Raw genomic sequence first — 21,374 nt, 5'->3', positions numbered from 1 at the left:
GGAAAATTAATTGATGTAGAAATTTAATGCAGAGGCTGCATGATAAAATAAAAAATTGACGCACATTGTAAATTGATCTTTATTACAAGAAATTACATGGCTAATTTGTACATATAAAATATAAATATCATACAAGTACTATTATACAAAGACGCGTGTTTTTGTATTCAGTGGGATGTAGAAGTACATACAATATTACCGTAATAATAAAATTACTGTTACCGTAATCCTGTTATAATAATTATATTCGTATTCACGGTAGACGGACTGATACGCTCTTGGCAATATTTCTAATTGAGACATTCGCATCGACGACGGTGCAAAATGAAACATATACATTTATTACATAAACAGGAATTGGACGTAAACATCGTCCATCACAACTGGCGGTGCACCTTCGAGGATTCTGAGGTTTTTGGGCCGCCTCCTGGAAGTTCACATTTGGAGGCTTCACCTTTGGAAGCAAACTGTTCGGCATAAAATATTTGCGAGGTCTCGAAATATGCCCAATTTTACTAGCAGAAAGTTCTCGTTGCAAACCTACGGAGAGCTTCAATTATCCAAACATTCATCTCACCATTGATATTTAAGCTAATCTCGCGGTATCATTATTATAAGTATTATTTTGGACTTTGGCGTCAAAACTTAATTTGACCATGTTTAAATGACGAATTGCAACAACAGCTTATATTTTTGGATAATAGAGTATCATCGGGGGCTCATTAAAATCACAGGTACCATCGAGAAAGTTTACCCAGAAGTACAAAAGACAGTTCATTTAATATTCAATCGCACTCAGCGTTGTCCCATACTCAGGACATTATCGATTAAAAGTGACTTATTGCGTACAGTAGAGCCTTTAAATATTTAGTACGAACGTACTGATATGTTCTGACAGTATTGAAGAAGATATTCTATTGCACAATTTACTTGAGAAAAGGCTAATTCGATCAGGCATTTTTGAAACAACCTCCAACGCAAGAATTGCGATTTTTAAACAATTATTAAATTGAAAAAATTCTTAAAGTGATTCTGAAATGTGTTGGTAAGTACGTATTCAACGAGTTTGGAAAATTTATAAATATGGATGGTATATACAGACAGAGGTTTTTAAGGTACAACAGTCAGGACGAGAAAGATGGGTACTTCGCGTCGATTTTACTCTCGCTCACGCTCGCATCGGGGAAACTCTCGAATAATCTATTTTTATCCCAAGTCTTTTTTTCTCTAGATTTATTTTCACGCTCTCTATTTTTGTTCCCTCTACAATTTTCCCTACTTTTCTCCAGCTGCACTTATTTGTAGTATTTTATATGCTCCTATAAACACTCCATGAATTTTTCTCTAAGCCTTTCCCTCTTCTCATAAAACTTACATTGCGTTGAGTAACGCCGTAAATTTGGAAAATAATGAAATTTGAAGTTTTTAACGAAGGGGAAAGGACTCGATGCGAGTATACGCGAGAGGATAATCATAATTGATAATTTTGGGAACTTTTAAAAAGATTCAATTTTTCATGATATTCACCTTCCCGAGTGAATTCTATAAGATTTTTATAAAGTGTGCGGTAACTGCTGATAACGATTAAAGCTACGATATCTTCAATAAACGTGGGTGCACTAATATATGTTTCTTAATGTCTGTCTTTTAATTCGTTTAAATTGTTAATCGTATAAAAAGCTCTTATTCTTGGCATTACTCACTGACAGCAATTCCTCATTCGTCTTACAAATAATATAAACTCGTTCATGTTCAACGTTTTAAAATGTCACGCAAGTCGTTACTCTAGGTAGTACGCTCTGCATTTTCGATATAAGCTGTCGAACAATGCCAGTGATTATAATATATTTACGACTGTCGTGCGTTATCACATAGCCATGGACGTTAATAAATAAAATAATCCTTCAAAATTGTAATTAACGTTCTCCTCAATAAATAAATATCTCGTTAAAATAATTTAAATTATGCAAGAAAATTCTAGAATATCAAGAAATTTTCTATAAATTAAGATTTATGATAAACATTTAATCCTTCAAGTGATCATCACCCTAAAACATTGATCGCGCTTAACAAACGGGTGTTCTTCTGTGTTAACAATGCTTCAAGTGCTATAATAAGGTGCGGCTGATTCGTTCATATAGCAAATACAAATTTCACTCACCGCGTAATTATTATAAATATTGTGACTTGTTTTAGTCCTTGTCACAGACTTCGGAATATTAGTTATGGCTAAAAAACCCGACAGTCTTGTTATCGGCAGTCATTGGTCGACTCATCAGTCGTAATTATGGCAGTGATCGTAAGTAACGAAGAACAATCAGATTGTGTTTCGCAGGAGATAATAAGCTCCATTTTATGCATACAAAAGTTCCATTATTCTTTACGCGTTACCTTATACAATTTTCGGTGTGATACATAAAGTGTATGCTCACATTTAAGATTTGTCTTCTATATTCTTCTACATTAATGACGCCACGCCAGTTTTGTCAGCAAAACCTAAGCGGCAGCAATGATGTCTGAATACACAAAAAGATCCGCTAATAGCCAATTCAGAGATCTACAGCCCTCGCTAAGTTTTACAACACCTTAGTAACAAAGAAATATTCAGGTGTTCAAGATTTGGAGCCAAGTAGATCTTTCCTTTGTGGTACGATACTTTCAACAAGTATTCAATATGTCCATCGTAAAACAGAAACAGGGATTACCGCAAATATACAAAATACAGTTCGCTACGAGATCATCAATATTACGGAAATATTGAAACAACTGCTGGCGGTTGAGTTAGCAACGTTTCTTGAACAACTATATATATATATATATATAAAAGTCGTGACGGAGATAAAAAAGGTATAGTTACTCGGTGGACACATCAACGTTAGGGAATTTCTATCGACGGACCTTAGAGTATAATACGTGTATGTACGATGGATGAAATTTACTACACTGGTGAGAATTAACAACTATTGGACGGAGTCGAGCGATCACCGACGTGATTCACTCGCCGAGCTCGCCCGTCTCGTTTTTCCCAGATAAATTCGTAGCATTCGAAGCGCGGGCAACCATCGATCAACACGCCGTGTAACACGCTGATTCAGACGGATTATTATAGGCGATCCTGGCGCTGGAACGAGGGTAAGAATCAAAGCACGTCACCAGCAGAACGTGACTCTTGCATGCTTCTACCCTCTTCTGCAATATGCAAGTTTCAGCCTGGAGGGCCTCCAGGAACGACGGGTCCTGCCAGTCCATACAATCTTCCACGTGCACTGTATAGAAATCAACGCTGTTATTATCATGAAAGATGCGATGATCGTGGTGCAATGGCGCTAGCTCCTATATGCTAAGATGATCGAGCAGACTCACGTTCGTAGCTCCAACGGCCGTCAGGGACCATCAAGCGCTGCTTGGCCTCCCGCAGCTCGATTCTAAGAAGGCGCCGGCGTCGTCGTAGGTTGTGTATCCTGAACATCGTGCCACGTGGCTCCGAGCGCAATCGCGCGCGCTTCTCCAGGATGGCCACGTCCTCGTTTGTATAGGCGAGAATCTCCGAAGATGCGGGCGCCACCCGCGAGTGCAGCCGGATTCGTCCCAGCTCCCGATACCGGAGCCCGTACCCTGCCACCCGCTGTCCCTCCGCTGAAACAGCCGCACAACGTCGAGGTTAAAACCCCCAGTGCGCCACCTGAGGAGAATCATCGTAGGATGGGACCAGTTTAGAAACTTGCACTCGACGCTAATTGCTTTTTTTTAGTCATCATCTTCCCTAAACATGCTTCAATGTAGGTTTTGCATATATATATATATATATATGTGTGTGTGTGTGTGTGTAAAATCGATATGTAACATTAGAATCTCCGGAAACCTGCATGCAATTTCAATCGTGCGAGATATACTTAAAGGATTAAAGTGCAAGTAATTTGATTTGGGGTAGAGAATGGAGGGCTGAGGAAATCGAGTATTAAATGTTTATCGGTGAAAAGTTACCTTGGTGTTCTTGAAGGGCACTGGTTTGTCTCGAGGATTCGCTGGCAATACTGCTAGTCTCGCTGTCTCTGACAACACTGTCGTAACCAGAACTTTCGGCACGATGTCTCGATAGCGTTGCTGGAGATAGTTTGGTTGCACGTGGAGTGGAGTCAGCGCCAGAATCGTATCCTTCTTTATTCAGAGCCAAGGATGATCCGAGACTAAGAACCTTGCGCTGCAATCGAGTCGAAGACGATGCTGGCGATGGGACAGAGACTGATGGAATAGTTACTGCGACTGTGAAAACAACGCGTGACATTATCAGCGTATTATCATACTATGTATACACTCTATAGCAACTGATAATAAGAGATTGTTTCGTTTCTTCTTAAGACCAACCTTGTAACCTGCTGTCGTCTTCGATATTAGATTTTCCGGTGACTGTTCTCTCCGGTCGTTCAGCGGCGGTAAAGAGCTTTTTCGCTTCGATGTATTCTTCCTCGGGATCAGAGCCAGAAGCTCCGTTTCCGGGAACCCTCTCGACCTCCTCTTTCAGGTTCGGATTGGACGCACCGTCCGGGTGTCTCAAACTAGAAATATTGCACTCGCCCAGTTTTCCGCAGTATCTCCTTGGGCTGGCAAGATGCGCCACGCTGCTGGGATACCAATAGGATGCCGTAGCTGGCCGAGACATACTTTGACGACAATTGTCGCAGATCTTCTCCTGATCCGTTGTTTTGCCTGCGATATAAGCTGGCTCGCTGTAGATGCTACCGTGATTGCTCGCATTGTCGTTGAATAGAACATCCGATAGTGACAAGGACTGACAACGCGATGGCGGACGAAAGGCGGTGCTGGCTGCAATTTGTCCTGCGTTAATTTATATTATGCTGTAGAGCGCGTTAACAGTGAAATACGAGAACTATCCTTAAAGCGATAAACTTAATTGTCTTGTTCCGAAGCGACCGAAGCAACATTCAGTCGGCTATTTCGGGAAATTATTGGCTCGCTAACACATTCGTCTCTCGATGCATCCGCGATCAAGATAATTTTCGTATTTCTCTAGTAGTTATTCGGTAATTGGGAAAGAAAAATCGTTTATTAGACATCCTCCATTCTGTATATATCAGATAGGAGCGGACATACATCAGTCATATATACAGTAGAAGGTAACACAGTGATACATAGACTATAGAGAAGAACAATATGTCTGTCTATAGGAGGTTTAATGTCAAGAACGGAAGAAGATTTCATTTGTGGTTCCTTTCAGTCCTCCCCCTTTCCCTATCTTTCATCCGGTCCGTCGAGCTTTCCCCCTTGAATCGACGAAGCATGGCAAAACTTACATGGAGCGTCCCGCACATTGATGGAGGAAGAGTTCTCTCTCTGGTATGTCGCGGAATTAGAGACGTTGGCGAGAGCAAGTTTACTTTGGTAGAGCTCGTGAAGGCGGGCCAACTGATCGAACTTGTGTCTTGTTTCCTGTTCCAAGAAGTCCTCGTGGTCAAAGTATGGCCTTGGTAATACACCCGCGCCAACTGGGTGGTAGTGGGGCCTGTACCTCTCCGTGTCAGACATTACCGACATGGAATCTGAAAATTCATACATTATTTTCTATAGATTTAAATTCATTTTTAAGAAATAATCGTAACGATGAATTTGAATTACCTGTAAACGTTGAGACAACAGTGAGATTCTCTTGACTGAGAATTCTCAAAGGGTGCTCCTCCTGATCACTCTCTGGTAAGGGATTTTCTCCCATGCACAGAGCTATATCTTCTTCGGTGACTTGAAGACAAGAGTCTTGCATCGGTACTGGTTCTAAGTCTTCAACCTCGACAACTTCCAGAATCTCGTCATCCGAAGACAAAGAGTGTCTCGAAGGCAATACAATATCTTTGTGAGACAAATTAAGACTCTCCATGGAAACTTCTCTACTGACTCCATTGCTAAGTGGTTCGATTAGTGGGAGCGGTGGTGGAACAATAATTTCCTCGTCGTCGTCCTCGTCATCCGGCAAATCCAGTTTAGCTTTGTCGGTACTGTCGTCCATAACCGGACTAGCCGTTAAATCCAAGCCGGAATCGGTATTAGACTTGCCATTGAGAAGATTGAGCTTGGCCCCGAGTTTCTCGGTAATGTCCTCGATCTCGTTCGCTTTTAAACTGTCGCTTTCGACGGTGGACATGGAGGTGTTGTCGTCGTCGACTCCTAGGCCCGACTTGAAGCCAGTCGTCGATTCTTTATGCTGAGACTTTGACGAGTCTATCCTAGGTGCTACGTGTTTCGTCCTTTGAATCTGCGACGATTGATTCTCCACCCACTTCCTGATCATACTCTTCTTATGACTATCCATGAATCCGTATCCCGCTGCCGCGGAATGCTGAGAATGCAACTGGAGGCCGGATCCTGCCGTATGTTGCATGGGTCCATCGACCCAGGTCTCCTTCTTATGATGAGAATCTTTCAACAAGTGTCTTGCTTCAGCAACCTTGGACTTTGAAATTCTAGGGCCATCGATCCATTGCTCATCCGAGCCACCACTAGGAGCAGCAGCCACTACTGGGATTTTGCTACCAGGCGAATCGGTGATTTTCGAAGTGGAGACCTTGGCCATGGATGCCTTCCTCGCTGGGCTGGCCTTCGGAGATATGTTGTGGGCAGGTGAGGTTTGTTTCGAGGCTGTCTGAATCAGACTCTTCACAGCTTTCGTCGATTTGTGAGCAGGACTACGTTCCTCGGCTATTTTGCTCGGTCTCTCAGCCACGGATCCTCGGAGAACTCGATTCATGGCGCATCTATTGTCACCGGAATTTAGACTAGGTATGTAAACCGGTGGATGTTCGCCATCAGTGGCGTCGTCCACGCTTGGTCCCACGTAGATCACAGTATCCGCAGACAAGTCACTGGAGCTTGGATCGCACTCGTTGCTCTGCCTGGCAGCCTCCTCGCCGGAGCTCCCGCTGCTACCAGCACCCTGTATACCAGTACTGACAAACTTGAACTTTCTTCTCCTCATGCGATGTATCCTCGATGCCAGCTGAACGGTCGTCAACGTCTCGGAATATTGCGTGGCGCTTGGCGAAACGTGAGCTATCATAGCTGCGTGACACGTCAACGAGCCCAAACATTCCTTTAGTAACTGGGTCAATTTGTGCTCTTTGTAGGGAAGATGTTTATGGCCGTTAAAAATTGCCAACAAGATGTTTCCTAAGCCGGATAGTGGAATTCCACCCGATGACTTGCCCCGTTCCGAATTCCCAAGATCCATCAGGTGTAATCTGCTTCTTCCCCCGGCAACTGTGTACCACAAACAGATCAATTTTTATTTTAAGATAAATTTTTTTGCAATTATAAATTTACGTAATTCATTTAACCTACCTCCTCCTTTCCCAGCCACGCTGTATTGATAAACATGGAGGGTATAGAGCAAATGGGCATCGCCATCTTCTCGTTGTCGGCCGGCAACCGCAGCGTCCAAATAAAAAGCTGCACGTACTGCGGTGGGTGCTCGAAGTTCGCTGTGTTGCTGAAGTTGTAGCGTACCGAACAAGGGATCGTCCCTCAAGTATACAGCAGGGGATTGCTCGGAGTCTTTAAGCAAAAAATTCAGGTTTCGATTATTCTGTAGCTACGCGTTCATGTGTAGGTGTGTATTACGTACTACATATTTAATTTAATCCTACGAATTTCATCGTTTCAATTTCAAGGTAATATTCTACGATATAGGAATAAGGCGTGACTAGGGGGTAAGCCTGGGTAAGCCGGGCTCGTAAATCGGTCAGTTTAGCTTTAGGATCTTCCCCTTGAATTATGGAAGCAATAAAATGTCAAAGTACAACGAGCGATATCTACCAATGCTTTTTGTCTATTCTCTATACACGCCTGTAGTCTAGAAATGCGCGTTGATAGAAGAGCACACGTGTGTCTGAAACAACGAACAGGCGCCAGTATAATCAAGGTAATGCTCAGTGTAGTTGTAAATAGTGATCAGCGTAAAAGCGTAGCCACGATTCCTGCATGACTGCAGCGTACTTTGTATTTGTGCGTCAGGTGATCGACTCGTAAAACAACCATTACGTCCATCACTTTCGCACATTAATATATTGTTTCGCTCATAAAACTGGCATTAAGTAATAAAGGGGGGAGGGTGAGAGCTAAATGTGAGCTCGTAAAGTGATTTTATCTGTTTTTTTTTTTCCAAAATTTACAATGATTTTTATAACATGAAAGAGAGGATGCGAAGATGGTCAAACATTCCGTTTCTATTTAATACCTGATGGCATTCATATATTATGATAAAGCAAGATTTTCCTGTTGGAGCAAGGCGATGAATAAGGTTTTGGTACGCGCACGAGGTAAAGTAGGAAATAGTATAAGAATGCGTCCCAAGGTAGAGTTATGCGGATAAGCTCGCGAGTAACTTTGGCGTCAATGGTCTGTTTCACGTTCTTATACAGTACACACATCGTGATATAAATATATAGTATATGTATATATATAAATTTACGCATATACATATGTATATATAGTATACTAGAAATATAGTGTAGGAAGAGAAGCCCTGTAGCAATATCCATAAAAGGGACCAGAGGAAGTAATATCGCCAGCATCTGTGCCTTGAAGACGACTGCGACTACGAGGACTTGAAGAAATAAAAAAGGAATTTAGTCGGAATAGCACGAGTGACTGGAGTGGGGAACATAAACGCATAATGGATGCGACTTCTGCTTAAAGCAACTGCACGTCTGTTGGCCTGGTCTGGATCTGGCCGGTGCACTAGCTGCAGGAAAAGGTAGGGTGCGTCCACTAACTTCGATAAAACGCCTTTCGACGCCTTATACGAATATAGCCACTGAAGCTCAAACATTGCCGTACCCTCGTGGCAATCGGCAATAAAAAAAATCTGGCTCGTTTCACCCTCTAAGCTCAGCCTGCGACCGTCCGAAAGCACTTTTAAACCTATAGTTATGTTTCAACAGTTTTATAGGCTACAGTTTTCGAATTTACCGCCAGGCTAGCTTTACGTCATTTTGTATTTAAGGCTTTTATAATACAGTATCTCATGAATACTCAATAATATCGCTGGGGTTTATATATCGCTTTTGCGACTTTTATGGAAAAAAACAAAATTCGATGGAGCTTTCTTGAACGCCGGAAGACGAGAAGGAGAGAGACGGAAAGGGAGGGGGCAGGATCTGATTAATAATCACGTAATGTTGCATCAAAGTAATAACAGTCTAGGTGGGCTGGCAGCGGTAAAAGATGCAGTTGAAATATTTTATTCTCTCGTATGTTTTGAGAAATAAGTACTGCGACCTCCAAAAGCATCGCAAGATCTGTATAACGAAGTGCTAAGATAGGAAGGCGCTGCATTTCGGGCTATATGTACATTGTAAATCCTCGAGATGTACGGTATTATACGCTCAAAGTCCATAAGTATCTTCTATTACTAAAAAAAACTATTAAAATTTCTCATGGTCTTTAAAAGAAATTTCGCAAATTATAAAGTTTTAAAGTTTCTTTTTTGCAGCTCTCATTAAATGCTAAACCTGTACTCTAAAACTGAAAATTATTTAAATAAAATTGATATCTTCTACTAAAGAAAAGGATTTTCAGCAAGTGACGAAGAAAACTTCTGAATTTCATTCTAAGCGATATTATCCTCCTGTCCTCGTAACACCGAGTGTCTCCCTTCAGGCATGAAGAGAGAATGTTCAGTCGTAACTTTTACGAGGGGTAGGCCGCGGATCTACTTTGTAACGGCAATTAAAGAAAACCATCTTTCTATACAGGGTGGCTTTTGCGCTACCAGTTCGGGGCAATGGACCGTCATTGGACACTTTTTCCTCGCCTCTCGGTTTTAAGGGCAAAAGAGGGAAACAGCTAGACTAAATGAGCATAGTCTCCAATGGCATCCCCCTTAAACTTGAACAGCGTATCTTGACTGACATATACCTACATATAGTATACGTTGCGTTGATCTTACTGTAATGACATACCTGTGGTTGCAATGGCTGGGAAAATAACGTTCTACAGGATAGCATAATGAAAGCTTCAAGATAACGTGTAACTAGTTTCGGCGAATGTTATCGAAGTAATTCTCATAGGGAATTGAGTTTATTTAATCATAGTGAATCTTATGATTAGTAGTCGGTGATTAAAACGATTGATTATTTCACTTTTCAAGGTCATTATGAATTATAACGATTATAACACTGATAATAACTACATTTAGTGTAAACCATTACAATTTCATTATTCGCGTATATGGGCTGTATATAGTCATGTAGAACTTGCAATTATGATGTAAAAGTTATATTCGAAGAAACAAAGTTTTATATTGGAGACTCGGTAATCTTTTGAAATTAGCGAATGAAATAGAATAATCGCCAAAGTAAACTTTGGTAATCTAGTCTAAGTCTTGGCTTTTGAGATGGGGGGGAAGGACAAATGAAATTGCAGGGATGGAAATCAGGAAGAAAAAGGATGAAGGAGAAGGTTTAATAGTGAAGAAGTGGGGGAGTGGTAAGGTAAGGTTCTCAGAATGAAGGGAACCCTTGGAATACGAGTTAATTATTTAATAAGGTGGAAAATTAATTGCATCGCTTCTTAATTAGTGCAAGTTCCACGAGAACGGGAAGTGTCCTGTAGGGATTTGCTTTGCACGGCCTGCTTATAGTAATCGAAACTTTGGTGTTGTTTTAGCTTTATATTTTTATTAACTCGGCATTATTAGCCGCGAATACTAAGTCTTTGAGTTTGGATAATCTTGGACTCTTTTCGAGGGACCCCAAAATTAATGAAAAGAAAACCTCTATTTGAAAACAATTTTTCCTTGTTCAATCAATATTTTAAAAATTGGACATCATCTAATAGTGATTGAGAATTTTTCATAGTTTCGAAAGTTAAACGGGGTTGTCCAAGACGAAGATACGATCGTCGAAAGAAAAGAAGAAAAGTATTAGGTTATCTGAGAGTCGAAGAAAGCAAAGGGGGCAAATGGAGAAAATATTCCTGGTCTTCAATTTTACGCATCGCCTCGTCCACTCGTTGGTCCGTGAATTTCAAGCCAAATTGCGGCCAATATCTAAGACTTTTTTTGCATATTACTGTGAAATCCCGAAACAGGAATTTGTCCCCGCCTAGAAGATTTTCTACGGATGACCAGAGAAACTTTCATCCTTCTTTCCATTCTATTACTGGACATATACAATACGCAGTTTGGGCCTTTTACTATTACTGCATCCTATTCTTCTTGTGTCCTTTGCTACTTTACTATTATTTCTTTCTCTCTTTCTCTCTCTCATTCCCTCTCTCACTTTACCCTATCCTTGTTTCGTCGATTGTGAGCGAAAGCACCCGAGGGTACCTTCCATACGTTTCTCCGAAATGAGAGACAAGTGAAATTCGAGTATAAAGTAAATGAGACGTGACAGTATCCGTAATATCCGAAAGCAATGGTCTACGCGTTTCATCTTCTGTCTCCAATGTTCTTTCATTATAATCACTCGTTCCCTAGCTATAAAAGTCATCTGTCTGGTAATAAGGCTCTCACAAGCTTTAGCAAAAAGAAAAAAAAAGAAAAACCTATCTTGAAAGTTTGCAATTAGTATTAAGTTACATCTAATGTAGTAAAACCACAGGATTAATAATTATATTATATGGTTAGAAAATAGGTAAGATAGAGACTATTAATTCGATATCAAAGCTATAGTATTTGTATTTGAGTTAAAATTATAAATTTGAATATGAGACTGAAAGCTATATATAAAGTATCATGGTACAGTGTTGAACGTTGATACAATTTAGAGACGAAAATTGTTGTTCCTATATTTGGATTGAGTACGCATGGGATTTCTAGGTTGAAGTTTTCAATATGTAGATATACTTACCGTTGGCGTGGGCTGCGAGGAGATCCCTCAGCTGTTGCTGGCCGGTGGTCAATTCAACACAGCTGACCCTCACGCTGAATCTAGCCCCGGTTCGCTGCCTCTGCTCGGATATACCTCGAAAAAGCCACGAAATTGCACATGGAATGGCACCCAAGGTGTGGGCGGCCTCAGGTGTACCGAGCATCGTGTGAGACTTTCCTGAAATGTCCGATAATTCCATCGTATATAGATAAATCTAATAGAACCCTTCGAGGTATGGAGAACACTCTTATTTATGCTTAGATTTAATGCACTGTTGCTAACGAATGATGCTGATTAGAATAATTGTCATTTTCTCCGATATTGTGGTAAATAGACTGAATGCTTTTGAAAATCAAATTAACGTGCATGAAGGGACTTTAACAACTCAGTATCAGAGCAATAATTACGATATTTGATTTCTGGTCGACGCAAGCATAGCGATTAATTTGTTTACTGTTTAGCGGCCGGACATAATGTGGTTTTGTAACGGGCTTGTGTGCACCTTCGATAAAGTTCCAATGGCCAATGAATCATCCAATTGGCTCTTTTGTTCATAATGCAAGCTCGTACAAGCTTGCGCCAGGTATAATCTTTGCTAAGTTATACTTCATATCAATGTTAAAGAAAGCTACCAATAACAAGAAAATACTGGAGTAGATATACTGCGAAATAAATGTTTTAATCCTTAAAATTGATATGCATAATCAGTCCGCCCCAATTTAGTTTACGAACTTTTGCCCAATTCCAGTCACGAAACTTTTCTTGAGATTTTGCGCATTGAATATTAATATTTCCACGCTAGAATAAGGAGTCGTTCACTCCATTTGGAAAGATTAAATTTTTACGTAAAAAGAAAGGAAAGGAAAGTGAGTTTAGCGTCAGCGGCACATTATTGATAGCTAAATGAAAGGGTTCTTATTAAAATCGTAAACAGCAAGGTAAACAGTAAGAGAAGGATAGAGATCGTGAAACAAGTTCTTGAAAAGAGTTTTCCGAGTCAGGGCTCTGGCAATGGGATTAATGGAAAACTGTAACCGTGGCAGCAGTTGAATCTTAAATGTTATTTAATTGTCTTAACTTAGATTGGCGAATGGTGTTATTTATGTTGCATGGGAAAAATCATATTTAAATAGCGAGAAAATCAATGCAGCGAATTTTACAGCCGCTATTTGTTTAATATCAGGTTATCCTTTCAGAAAATAATAAATAGTTTCCGCATATTTGTATAAAATACGTAAAAATGGAGAGCGGTTACTCTCGCATACCTGCATATGAATATTTTTCTAATGAATGTTTTTGCAAAAGTTTAGGGAGATTATATTATATAGATGATAAAAGTACGATTTCCGTAGCAGTTGTTTTTTAGTAAACTTTATATACAGTTTTAAACCGTACTCTTCTTGTTGCGAATTCGTGTAGAAACCTTGTAGAATTTGTCGAAGAATCCTCGCTATGCGCTAGCAGATCACGCTGTTCCGCAAATGGTGAGAGTATCAGGGATGAGGGTGAAACATTCTCAGACAACGTTTGCTGAGGTTCTTTTGAGAAATTTGCGGAATATTCGTAGGAAAGTTTCTTAAGAAAAACGCATTCTATAACTGAGACATCAGTTATTTCCATAAACAAGCAAGAAATTCTTCTAAAATGTATATACGTAAACTGTAAAAATTTCTCGAAGAAGTTTCATTTCTTTCTGATTGAAATAAATCATATCTGTCATATTAATTTCTATACTAATGTTGGTATAGCGATCACTATGTGTCTTTGAAGAATCCAATTTTTTGGCGAATTATTTTAGACTTTGAATATTGAAGGGAAATAGATGAAAAGAATCACTGATCTTGTCCCAGTAGCATACATATGTATATTATTTCGATTCCCCGTACTTGAGTTTTCCTTCAACCATTCAGTTCTTCCCTCCATGATATTTCGCAACTTTTTCTTCCCTTTCCTAAGGCGATATCATTGTGTACACGTACCCTTCCCCTCACCGTATAATCATACATTTGCATATAAACTTGATATCACTACTTAAAATGTAAAACAACTTTCCATCTCTCCGACTTCATTCTTCAAGCCCTGCCTAGCCTGACTTACACACTTGAAAAAGAGCAACGTCATTTCAAGCAAGCAACAATGAAAAAAACTTTGAATCTTATAAGTATGATATTTTCGATAAATGGTCCAATTAGCACGCAATAATATTTATTCGCATGAGATAAAATTCAATACGGGATATAAAAAGTATTGAGAAATTCACTAATATTCGCTCACAAATTGTAGTTAACCAATCGATACGTAAACTCTAGGTAGACAGAGAGTAAGAGTGAGAGGCAGAGCTCAGTCAGTGTCAGCAGGTCGTATTATTAGTAAGAAATGAGATCTCGAGTTTAACTGTAAATTGGAAGAGAGAATTTTATTGATAAACGCTTGTATATAAAAAAACTTTGCTTGTTGCATATATACGTATGCTATATTAGAGCACAAAAATGCAGAATCCGTTAATTGCCCTCTGTGCACAATTTGCAATATGGTAGATTATGTATTTATAATAATTTATTTGTAAAAGCTAGCAGATATGTGTAAATTAGATAAATATTCAGTATTTACTTTTTCAAAATCTTTTTATTTGAAATTGAATAAAAGTTTAAATTCGCGCTAATAAGGTCATTCTATATATTTTACACGTGAATCTAAAAACTTATTTGTCAAATAAATCTCCACCACTCTATCTTCAAGTTCTGTCATTTCTTTCTAAAGAAAGGCTTTTATTAAGAGTATTAAAAATTTCATGGAAACATTCGAGGGCAGAATGATGAACTTTCTAAGAAAAGGCTTAACTTTGAAAAGTTTCAAAAAAACTTTTTAAGATCCTATAGTTAATACTGGTAATTTTTTATTAAAATTTAAAGGTTTACGTTTTATCAATTCAAGTCGTCGCGTTTTCTATGGTATTTGGAAAGAAATATAAAATTGGTCTAGAAATAACTAAATTCATCTGAAAGCGACTCTATTATATAGGTTTCGTTATACTTGATTCTAAAGATTCTTCAAACTTATTGCATTACTAATATACTATATTTAAAGCTTATTATCATGTTTCGAGAAAATTGAAAAGTTATATTTGGTTGTTTTGCTATTGCAGAACCTCAGTAGATACTTGGCTAATTGTATTTTATCTCATTAAGCGAAAGAAAACATTTATGCAATGAGGGTTCGCGAAAGATGCAACAATGTATATTATTAGACTAGGGGCTAGAGTATAATTAGCACAATTTCGTTGGCAGATCTTCGGAGAAAAAATTGTTTGCCTAACATCAGAGAATCTCGTCGACGTATGTCTCTTAATTAAAAATAACGTACCAAGTCCAGCATGGCCGAAGCAAAACAAACAGCCATCCGTGCCGTTGATGACTGCGTGGATGACATCTGTTAGGGCACTCGAGCAGATTTCCGTCTGAAAGAATAACAAAAACAAATAATTAAAGATTTCAGATCTGTGCATTATTATTAGTTATAGGTCAATTAACTTTCTCGCTCGCGCAAAAGGTTCAATCTTTCTAGCAAACAACTCTGATACGCTATTATTTATAATTATCTACAGAATACAAGGAAAATGAGAGTATAATTGTATCACGGACGACATTCAAACTCTCCGGGTTAGGAGCAAAGTTGCAAAGTGATAAAGAAGGTTGTAGGAAGGTTTAATAAACTAATAAACGCGTGTAACCGGGTTGTTTAAAAGGCGAGGTCGGGAGACTTTGTTAGCTTCTAATATATTCATAGTCAGATAAGGTCTTTCCCTTGTGCTAGAGGATCCAGCTCGCGACTGCAACTTTTATCTTCTGGAGGCCCAATCGTGGCTTATTACATGCGTTAGATACAGAGAGAGCGATAGGGACACGATATTTTGGCCTTGTCGACGCCAATATCCTGGGTGCATGGGGATGGGAAACGGGGATAGCCCGTTTCGGGTTTGGCGAATTTCCTGCGGAAGCTGCTTGGAATTTCCTGCTTCGCCGAGCCAATCGATACTAGTATAATCGACTGTCCTCCAATCGTCCTTTTTCTTTATCTATATCTGATCTTCCATCAGTCATTGGCCGACGCATGGAAATATCGGAAAAATGATAGAGAAAACTTGGCGAGCAAAATTAAAATGTCGAAAGTGAGGATTTTTTAAAGATAAGATGAAAGCTACGGATTTTTTAGGATGCGCTTGGAGAGAAAGGTATATATATATATATATGTATATGTATAGAGAAGACAGCGTTTTACGATTGCTCGATTGTCGATTGTCGAGTGACTGCCGATCGGCGGAATAAAGTGATCGGCGATTGCAGGTCAAAGACTTTTCTTTTTATATCGATAAACGGAAATGAAAAAGCGACCTCAATGCCCCGCACACTTCAATCCGTCGCTCATTCGAAGAATCAATAATAACGTTGACTATACACACAGTACTTTACCCTCCAACCAACAAAGGTCCTTATAGCGCAGGATCGGGAAAATATACTGCTAGGCCAGATTGAATTAGTCGACTCGACCATTTTTGTCGAACGAAACTGCTTGAACAATCCTGAAAATATGGATACGAAGATTTATATCGATGGTAGGAATTTCATTTGGCGGAGGTTCATTGAGCAAGAGATAAGCGAGTCTCTAAGTAAGAGAATATTTGAAGGTGAGATTTAAAATTCCATTCAGAGCTGAAAGTGTAAATTCACGAAATTCTCGAGTTGCAGTCGGTGAAGGATGAAAGAATAGCGTTAAGGGAAATGGCAACAACGACATTCATAATTATAACAGGATCATCCTGAGGGATGTAATGCAAAGCAAACACATTGCGCAGGTAGTTAAACCCTCGAGAGATTTGCCACTCTTCACTGAAATTCAGCTCCGGGTCGAAGCAAGACGGTTAATGAAATACGTGACCGAAGGATGCGTCATAATCTCAAACACTTGATTTCTCTCTTGCTCGCCAAGTGGAGAAACTGACAGGTTGAGCTCAGGCTGAAGCTGAAACGAGATTCTTCTCTCTCTCTTCCATTTTCTTTCTTCTCTTTTTCTACCTCTTAGCATAAAAAGCACTTTGTACGTCTGCGCCGATGCTGCATACTGCTGGCTTTACTAACTTTCACTAGTTTTATCATTTACCTTTCTTCTCAAATCCCCTCGCCCTTCTCTAAATCTCTTCTCATAATTTCATTGGATATCCTATCATGATGATTCTTTGCGTCAAACAAATCAAAAATATGTCACAAGGGGAAATACGTAGCGAGCGATTGATAAAGTGTGATTGAAATTGAAACTTAGGCAGAGAGAGAGAAGCGTACTGTAGGGTGTATCGAATGCCTCTCTCTCCACTTCTCTCAATTAATACAAAGACAGGCATTAATTTCGGTGGGCGTAAATTAAAAGGGAAGAGAAACTCGCCGCATGGTGTGACTTACAAGCGATGCTGCTAACGTTGTCATTTGGTTTCAGCTTGCAAGCCATGTTCTTGTAACGCAATATTGGCATACTCGACAGGAATACCAATGTCTGAAGGGAAGATCTGCCGTAGGAATAGCAGTGCTTCTCACAGTTCGCCCCAATTCAGTAGGAAAATGACTAATGCTTAACAGGAATAGAAATTCCAAACCACAAAAAACATTTTTCATACTCACCGACCCTTGGGTATATTCTTTTTCCTCTCTCGGTAAAAAAAAATAAAGAAAACAGACAAACAAACAAAAAACAATTTCCAGAGTTTAACATTATTAATGGTTTTAAGGTTCGTATATATATATAAGACCAGCCGAAAGCCGTAAGTTATTCCTTAAGCGCCTCTCTCACTATTTTTTTTAACGCTTTCTCGTTCTTCTGCCAAAGTTTCAAGTATCTTTCTCTCCCTCTTATTTAGTTTCACTTTAAGCTTCATCAGGGTGTCTCCGTTTCATTGGATTCTCCCTATCCAAGGCACGGCAAGCCGCGAAATGTAAAATTCGTGTAGAAACTTCGGAAAGAAGCTGCTGCAGCCGTCTGGAGAAACACTCACCGGTTCCTCTACAATTGGCTCTAAGCGAGGGTGAATTGTACGATGAAACAGGGAGACCCTTTTAATGGTTGGAAATAATCGAATGCCCCCTTCTCGTGACCGAGGAATCTCTTAATTCGCAAGTTTTGCAGATACTCCAGCGACAATCCTACAGGCAGCGAGAGAGAGAGCTTCACGCCATTTGCCGTAAAACATTTTCCTCGTCAAAGAAAAAGATCTGTATAGGTACTTTTTCCCGGGTACTCTGTAAACGATCTACCCCCTCCGAAGGGGGAGATTTTCACTGTCCATTAATTCCATTACGAAAATTACCAAAGTTGAATAAGAAATTCCTGGCAGGATAGATTAAAGACAAAAGTATAATGCATAAACTGCTTTAAGGACCGTGAAGGCTAAATCTGCGCTTTTTTTTCGTCTATTTTTTTATGAAAATATTATTCCACATTATTCGACACGGTAGACATTTCTCAGTGTGGTATAACACATTTTAGGACGTACTTGGATGTGCTGGGAAAATCCCAATGTTCGTGTGGAGCACGGCACGCTTACGATAATTTTATGCAACCTTTGTATCGAGCGTGCAATAAGTGTGCTGCTGCTTGAGAAGTGTCGGAAGGATATCACGCTTTCGCGAGAAACCAAGACTAGGATACATTTGTATGCAGATGAAAAGAAGACGGCGCGGCCAGGCGCGGCACGACGATGCGACGGTGGTATAACATCACGTTGCTCGCTGGAATATGGCATAAAAAGCAAACAGTCCTGCGGGCGTGCTTGGAGATACCTACGGCCGCAAGATTTTTTCCATTCAACAAAGATCATCGGGCGAGCATGCATAAACCAAATATTTTTTTATGCTCCAAAGCTTTGTTGTGAAAACTATCTTTATTCTCGTAACGAGTGGAAAACAGGTTTTATGTTTTAGTCGTTTTCGGTCAGTATTGTTGCAAGTATAGCAACGGAACGGGGAGGTTAGGCCATGTATATCGCGGTATTGGTGGTGTTCACCTCGCAGTGTCGTGAAATATGTCGCGATTTACACGGGGAGATTGGGGCGTCATTGGCGCCAGGGGAACAAACGTAAGCGCCCTCGTTTCGTTCCCCTTCCACCTCCCTTCCCCTCGGCCTTTACGCTACTTCAAACCAACCCCCCTTCTCACGGATTGAACGAGGGATCAAAAACGCATTTGCGAAATCCGACAGTCGGCCTGAACGATGCAAAATCTAAATCACCGCTAAACTTTTTTTTTCCTATATTTCATTCGTTCGTTCTTCATTGTTAAATAACTCTTCGTTAACGGATTTATATATTTTTTGCACGCGTTAACCCGAATGTACAGACGTATGTACCTAGTGTATAGGAAGCTGCTACTGCACGAACAGATTTGTTGTAATAGCATAGCACAGTAATCTTCGCGATCGTTACCAAGTAAGCTGGTTCTTAATGCGAAATTAATGCTAGCATTGTCAACGCCCACCTGCACGACTACATTCCATAAACCGCGCGTTCCCGTCTATCGAAGCTCGCATCGGCATACGCATATAATACGAGTGTTTTATAACGTAAAAAACTATAGTCTCTTTTTTCCAAAGAATTTCTCTCACATGTCAAATATAATCAAATGTAAAGTATACTACGATATATTACTGGAAATGGAAATTTTCTAAAATCACGTTTATCTATGTATCTATAGAACTTTGAATGAGAATCGGAGTGGGATGAAAAATGATATATAATGATAAAGCTATTATAGCGTTATCATTGAGTATCGCGAATTGAATCCTAGAAGCAGTGATATTCCTGTCCGAGAAACGTTACGCGGTGCCAAAGCAAATGCAACCACGGCACGGCCATGGAGACTGGATGGCTATAGCTGGCTGGCTGGCTGGCTCACTGGCTCGCAGGCAGGCAGGCAGCTATCAAACTTGATCAGTGCTTTCTGGTTCACTATAGTGACGTCGATCAATTTTACTGTAATATGGAAATGCGTTATCCAAGAGGATAAAGCCGATCCGATGAAGGACCGCAAACCCGATCTGTCCCGGAAACCAAGAGAGTATCGTGCGATCAGTTTACAGATACCACTGAGTTCATTTTCATCATTTTCAGTAATTTCTCCTGAAAATTCACCATTCTGACTGCAGGGCTTTCATAATTCCTCACGTTTACTCTCTCCCACAAAAATAATTTGCGTCTGGAAATTTCGTCCAGCCATTCATCTACTTTTGTTTAACTAAATAATAGCGGACTAATGAGAGATTAAATAGGTCTGTTCATTTCGATTAAGATACTGCATCTGGTTTATCGGTCTCCCGGGATCGATCGTTCTATTAATTAATATTTGCCAAAAAATGGCTGGCAGGCGAATGTATGCATATACTTGTGAGACAACAGACGGATGTATAACCCCCCTCTGTGCAAGGACGTAAACGGATTGCTATTATGCAGTTATAAGCAAGAGAGAGAGTGGTAATAATGTGTAGATCTGTACATATCTGGAATAAACACGTGCGCGCAATTTACTATGTGACCATTAGTCGTATATGTCAATAGTAAAGGTTCTGTGAATTAGCCATACAGTGCAGAGGGCATTGTTCCATCGCTTCGCATCGGTTGGCTTGCGGGGATGAAATTGTCGAGAGGCACGTGGACGCTCGATATCACACTAATTGAGATCTATGTTCAATTGATTCTTGGGATCTGATTTTCACTCGCCTCCACTGCTATTGCGAAAAAAAAAAGATGTTACTCTTAGTTAGAGATATGCATTTGACCGATGAGCCAGCAACTTTTAAAGATTCCTGCAAGCGAGCATTTTCTACAAGCTTTTAATCAAATGATTTACCAAAGGTCGAAAGATTGATGACTTTGGCAATGATGTTCAAACAAGTAGTGTCTATATATGTATATATATATATATATACGCTTGGTGAACGAAGGATTTGAAAGGTCGGTAGATGGTATGTGGTAGGTTTGCAGGACACGTAGAAGAGCTTTATTCAAATTCCTGAAAGGTTACCCTAATGCGTTCCTTGGAAGAATCATTCTTCAGCGACGAAGTAATGGACTTCGGAGTTACGGCTGTTCCGGACATCTTGGGGACTATGGATTGCAGATGGGAGTGTGGGAGGCTTGGAAGGAGTGAAACGCCTGTAACGTGCGGCGGACGGTGCAAAGAGTAATTCGATTCGAAGTATACGCGTTTCAAAGTATCCTACAAGTTCTTTCCGCCCGAGTGTATTGTATTTGGCAAACTGCCTGGTGCAGTGTAAGCTGCACTGTCTGCACAAGAGGTGAACTGCGCTAGAAAAGCTTCAAGAACAAATTGGAATCGCGCGCGCACGACTAGTGTTTTCACAAAAGTTATAAAAACCTGTATTTTCTTCACACAGTTTTTTTTTCACATCCGCGAAATCGATTTGTCTGATATCTTGCAACTGCTACCTTGAGC

At 40.0% G+C, this 21,374-nt stretch overlaps 1 protein-coding gene across 3 annotated transcripts in view; it reads right to left on the bottom strand.

Annotated features, from left to right (window-relative positions):
• Nucleotides 1-61: 61 nt before the first annotated feature.
• The window catches only part of LOC136785671 (kinesin-like protein KIF26A), a 320,836-nt gene continuing 299,523 nt past the window's right edge, over nt 62-21,374 (bottom strand). For 2 of the 3 annotated variants that reach the window (XM_066746852.1, XM_066746851.1), the window contains exons 8-16: nt 15,246-15,339; nt 11,862-12,059; nt 7,348-7,560; nt 5,635-7,266; nt 5,313-5,558; nt 4,366-4,824; nt 3,985-4,263; nt 3,364-3,636; nt 62-3,266 (exon numbers count right to left, since the gene is read on the bottom strand). In XM_066746852.1, the coding sequence (XP_066602949.1) occupies nt 3,067-3,266; nt 3,364-3,636; nt 3,985-4,263; nt 4,366-4,824; nt 5,313-5,558; nt 5,635-7,266; nt 7,348-7,560; nt 11,862-12,059; nt 15,246-15,339 (3,594 nt within the window). In that variant the 3' untranslated portion in view covers nt 62-3,066. Of the gene's footprint in view, nt 3,267-3,363; nt 3,637-3,984; nt 4,264-4,365; nt 4,837-5,312; nt 5,559-5,634; nt 7,267-7,347; nt 7,561-11,861; nt 12,060-15,245; nt 15,340-21,374 lie in introns of those variants that run through there. The other variant, XM_066746853.1, reaches the window with a different exon arrangement.

Source organism: Prorops nasuta, unplaced genomic scaffold (assembly GCF_024137725.1).
Source record: "Prorops nasuta isolate Cenicafe-Biocafe unplaced genomic scaffold, Cenicafe_Pnas_1.2 PNAS00003, whole genome shotgun sequence".
Lineage (NCBI taxonomy): Eukaryota > Metazoa > Arthropoda > Insecta > Hymenoptera > Bethylidae > Prorops > Prorops nasuta.
Note: the sequence above shows the minus strand (reverse complement) of the source record. Positions and strands in the feature narration are given on the sequence as shown.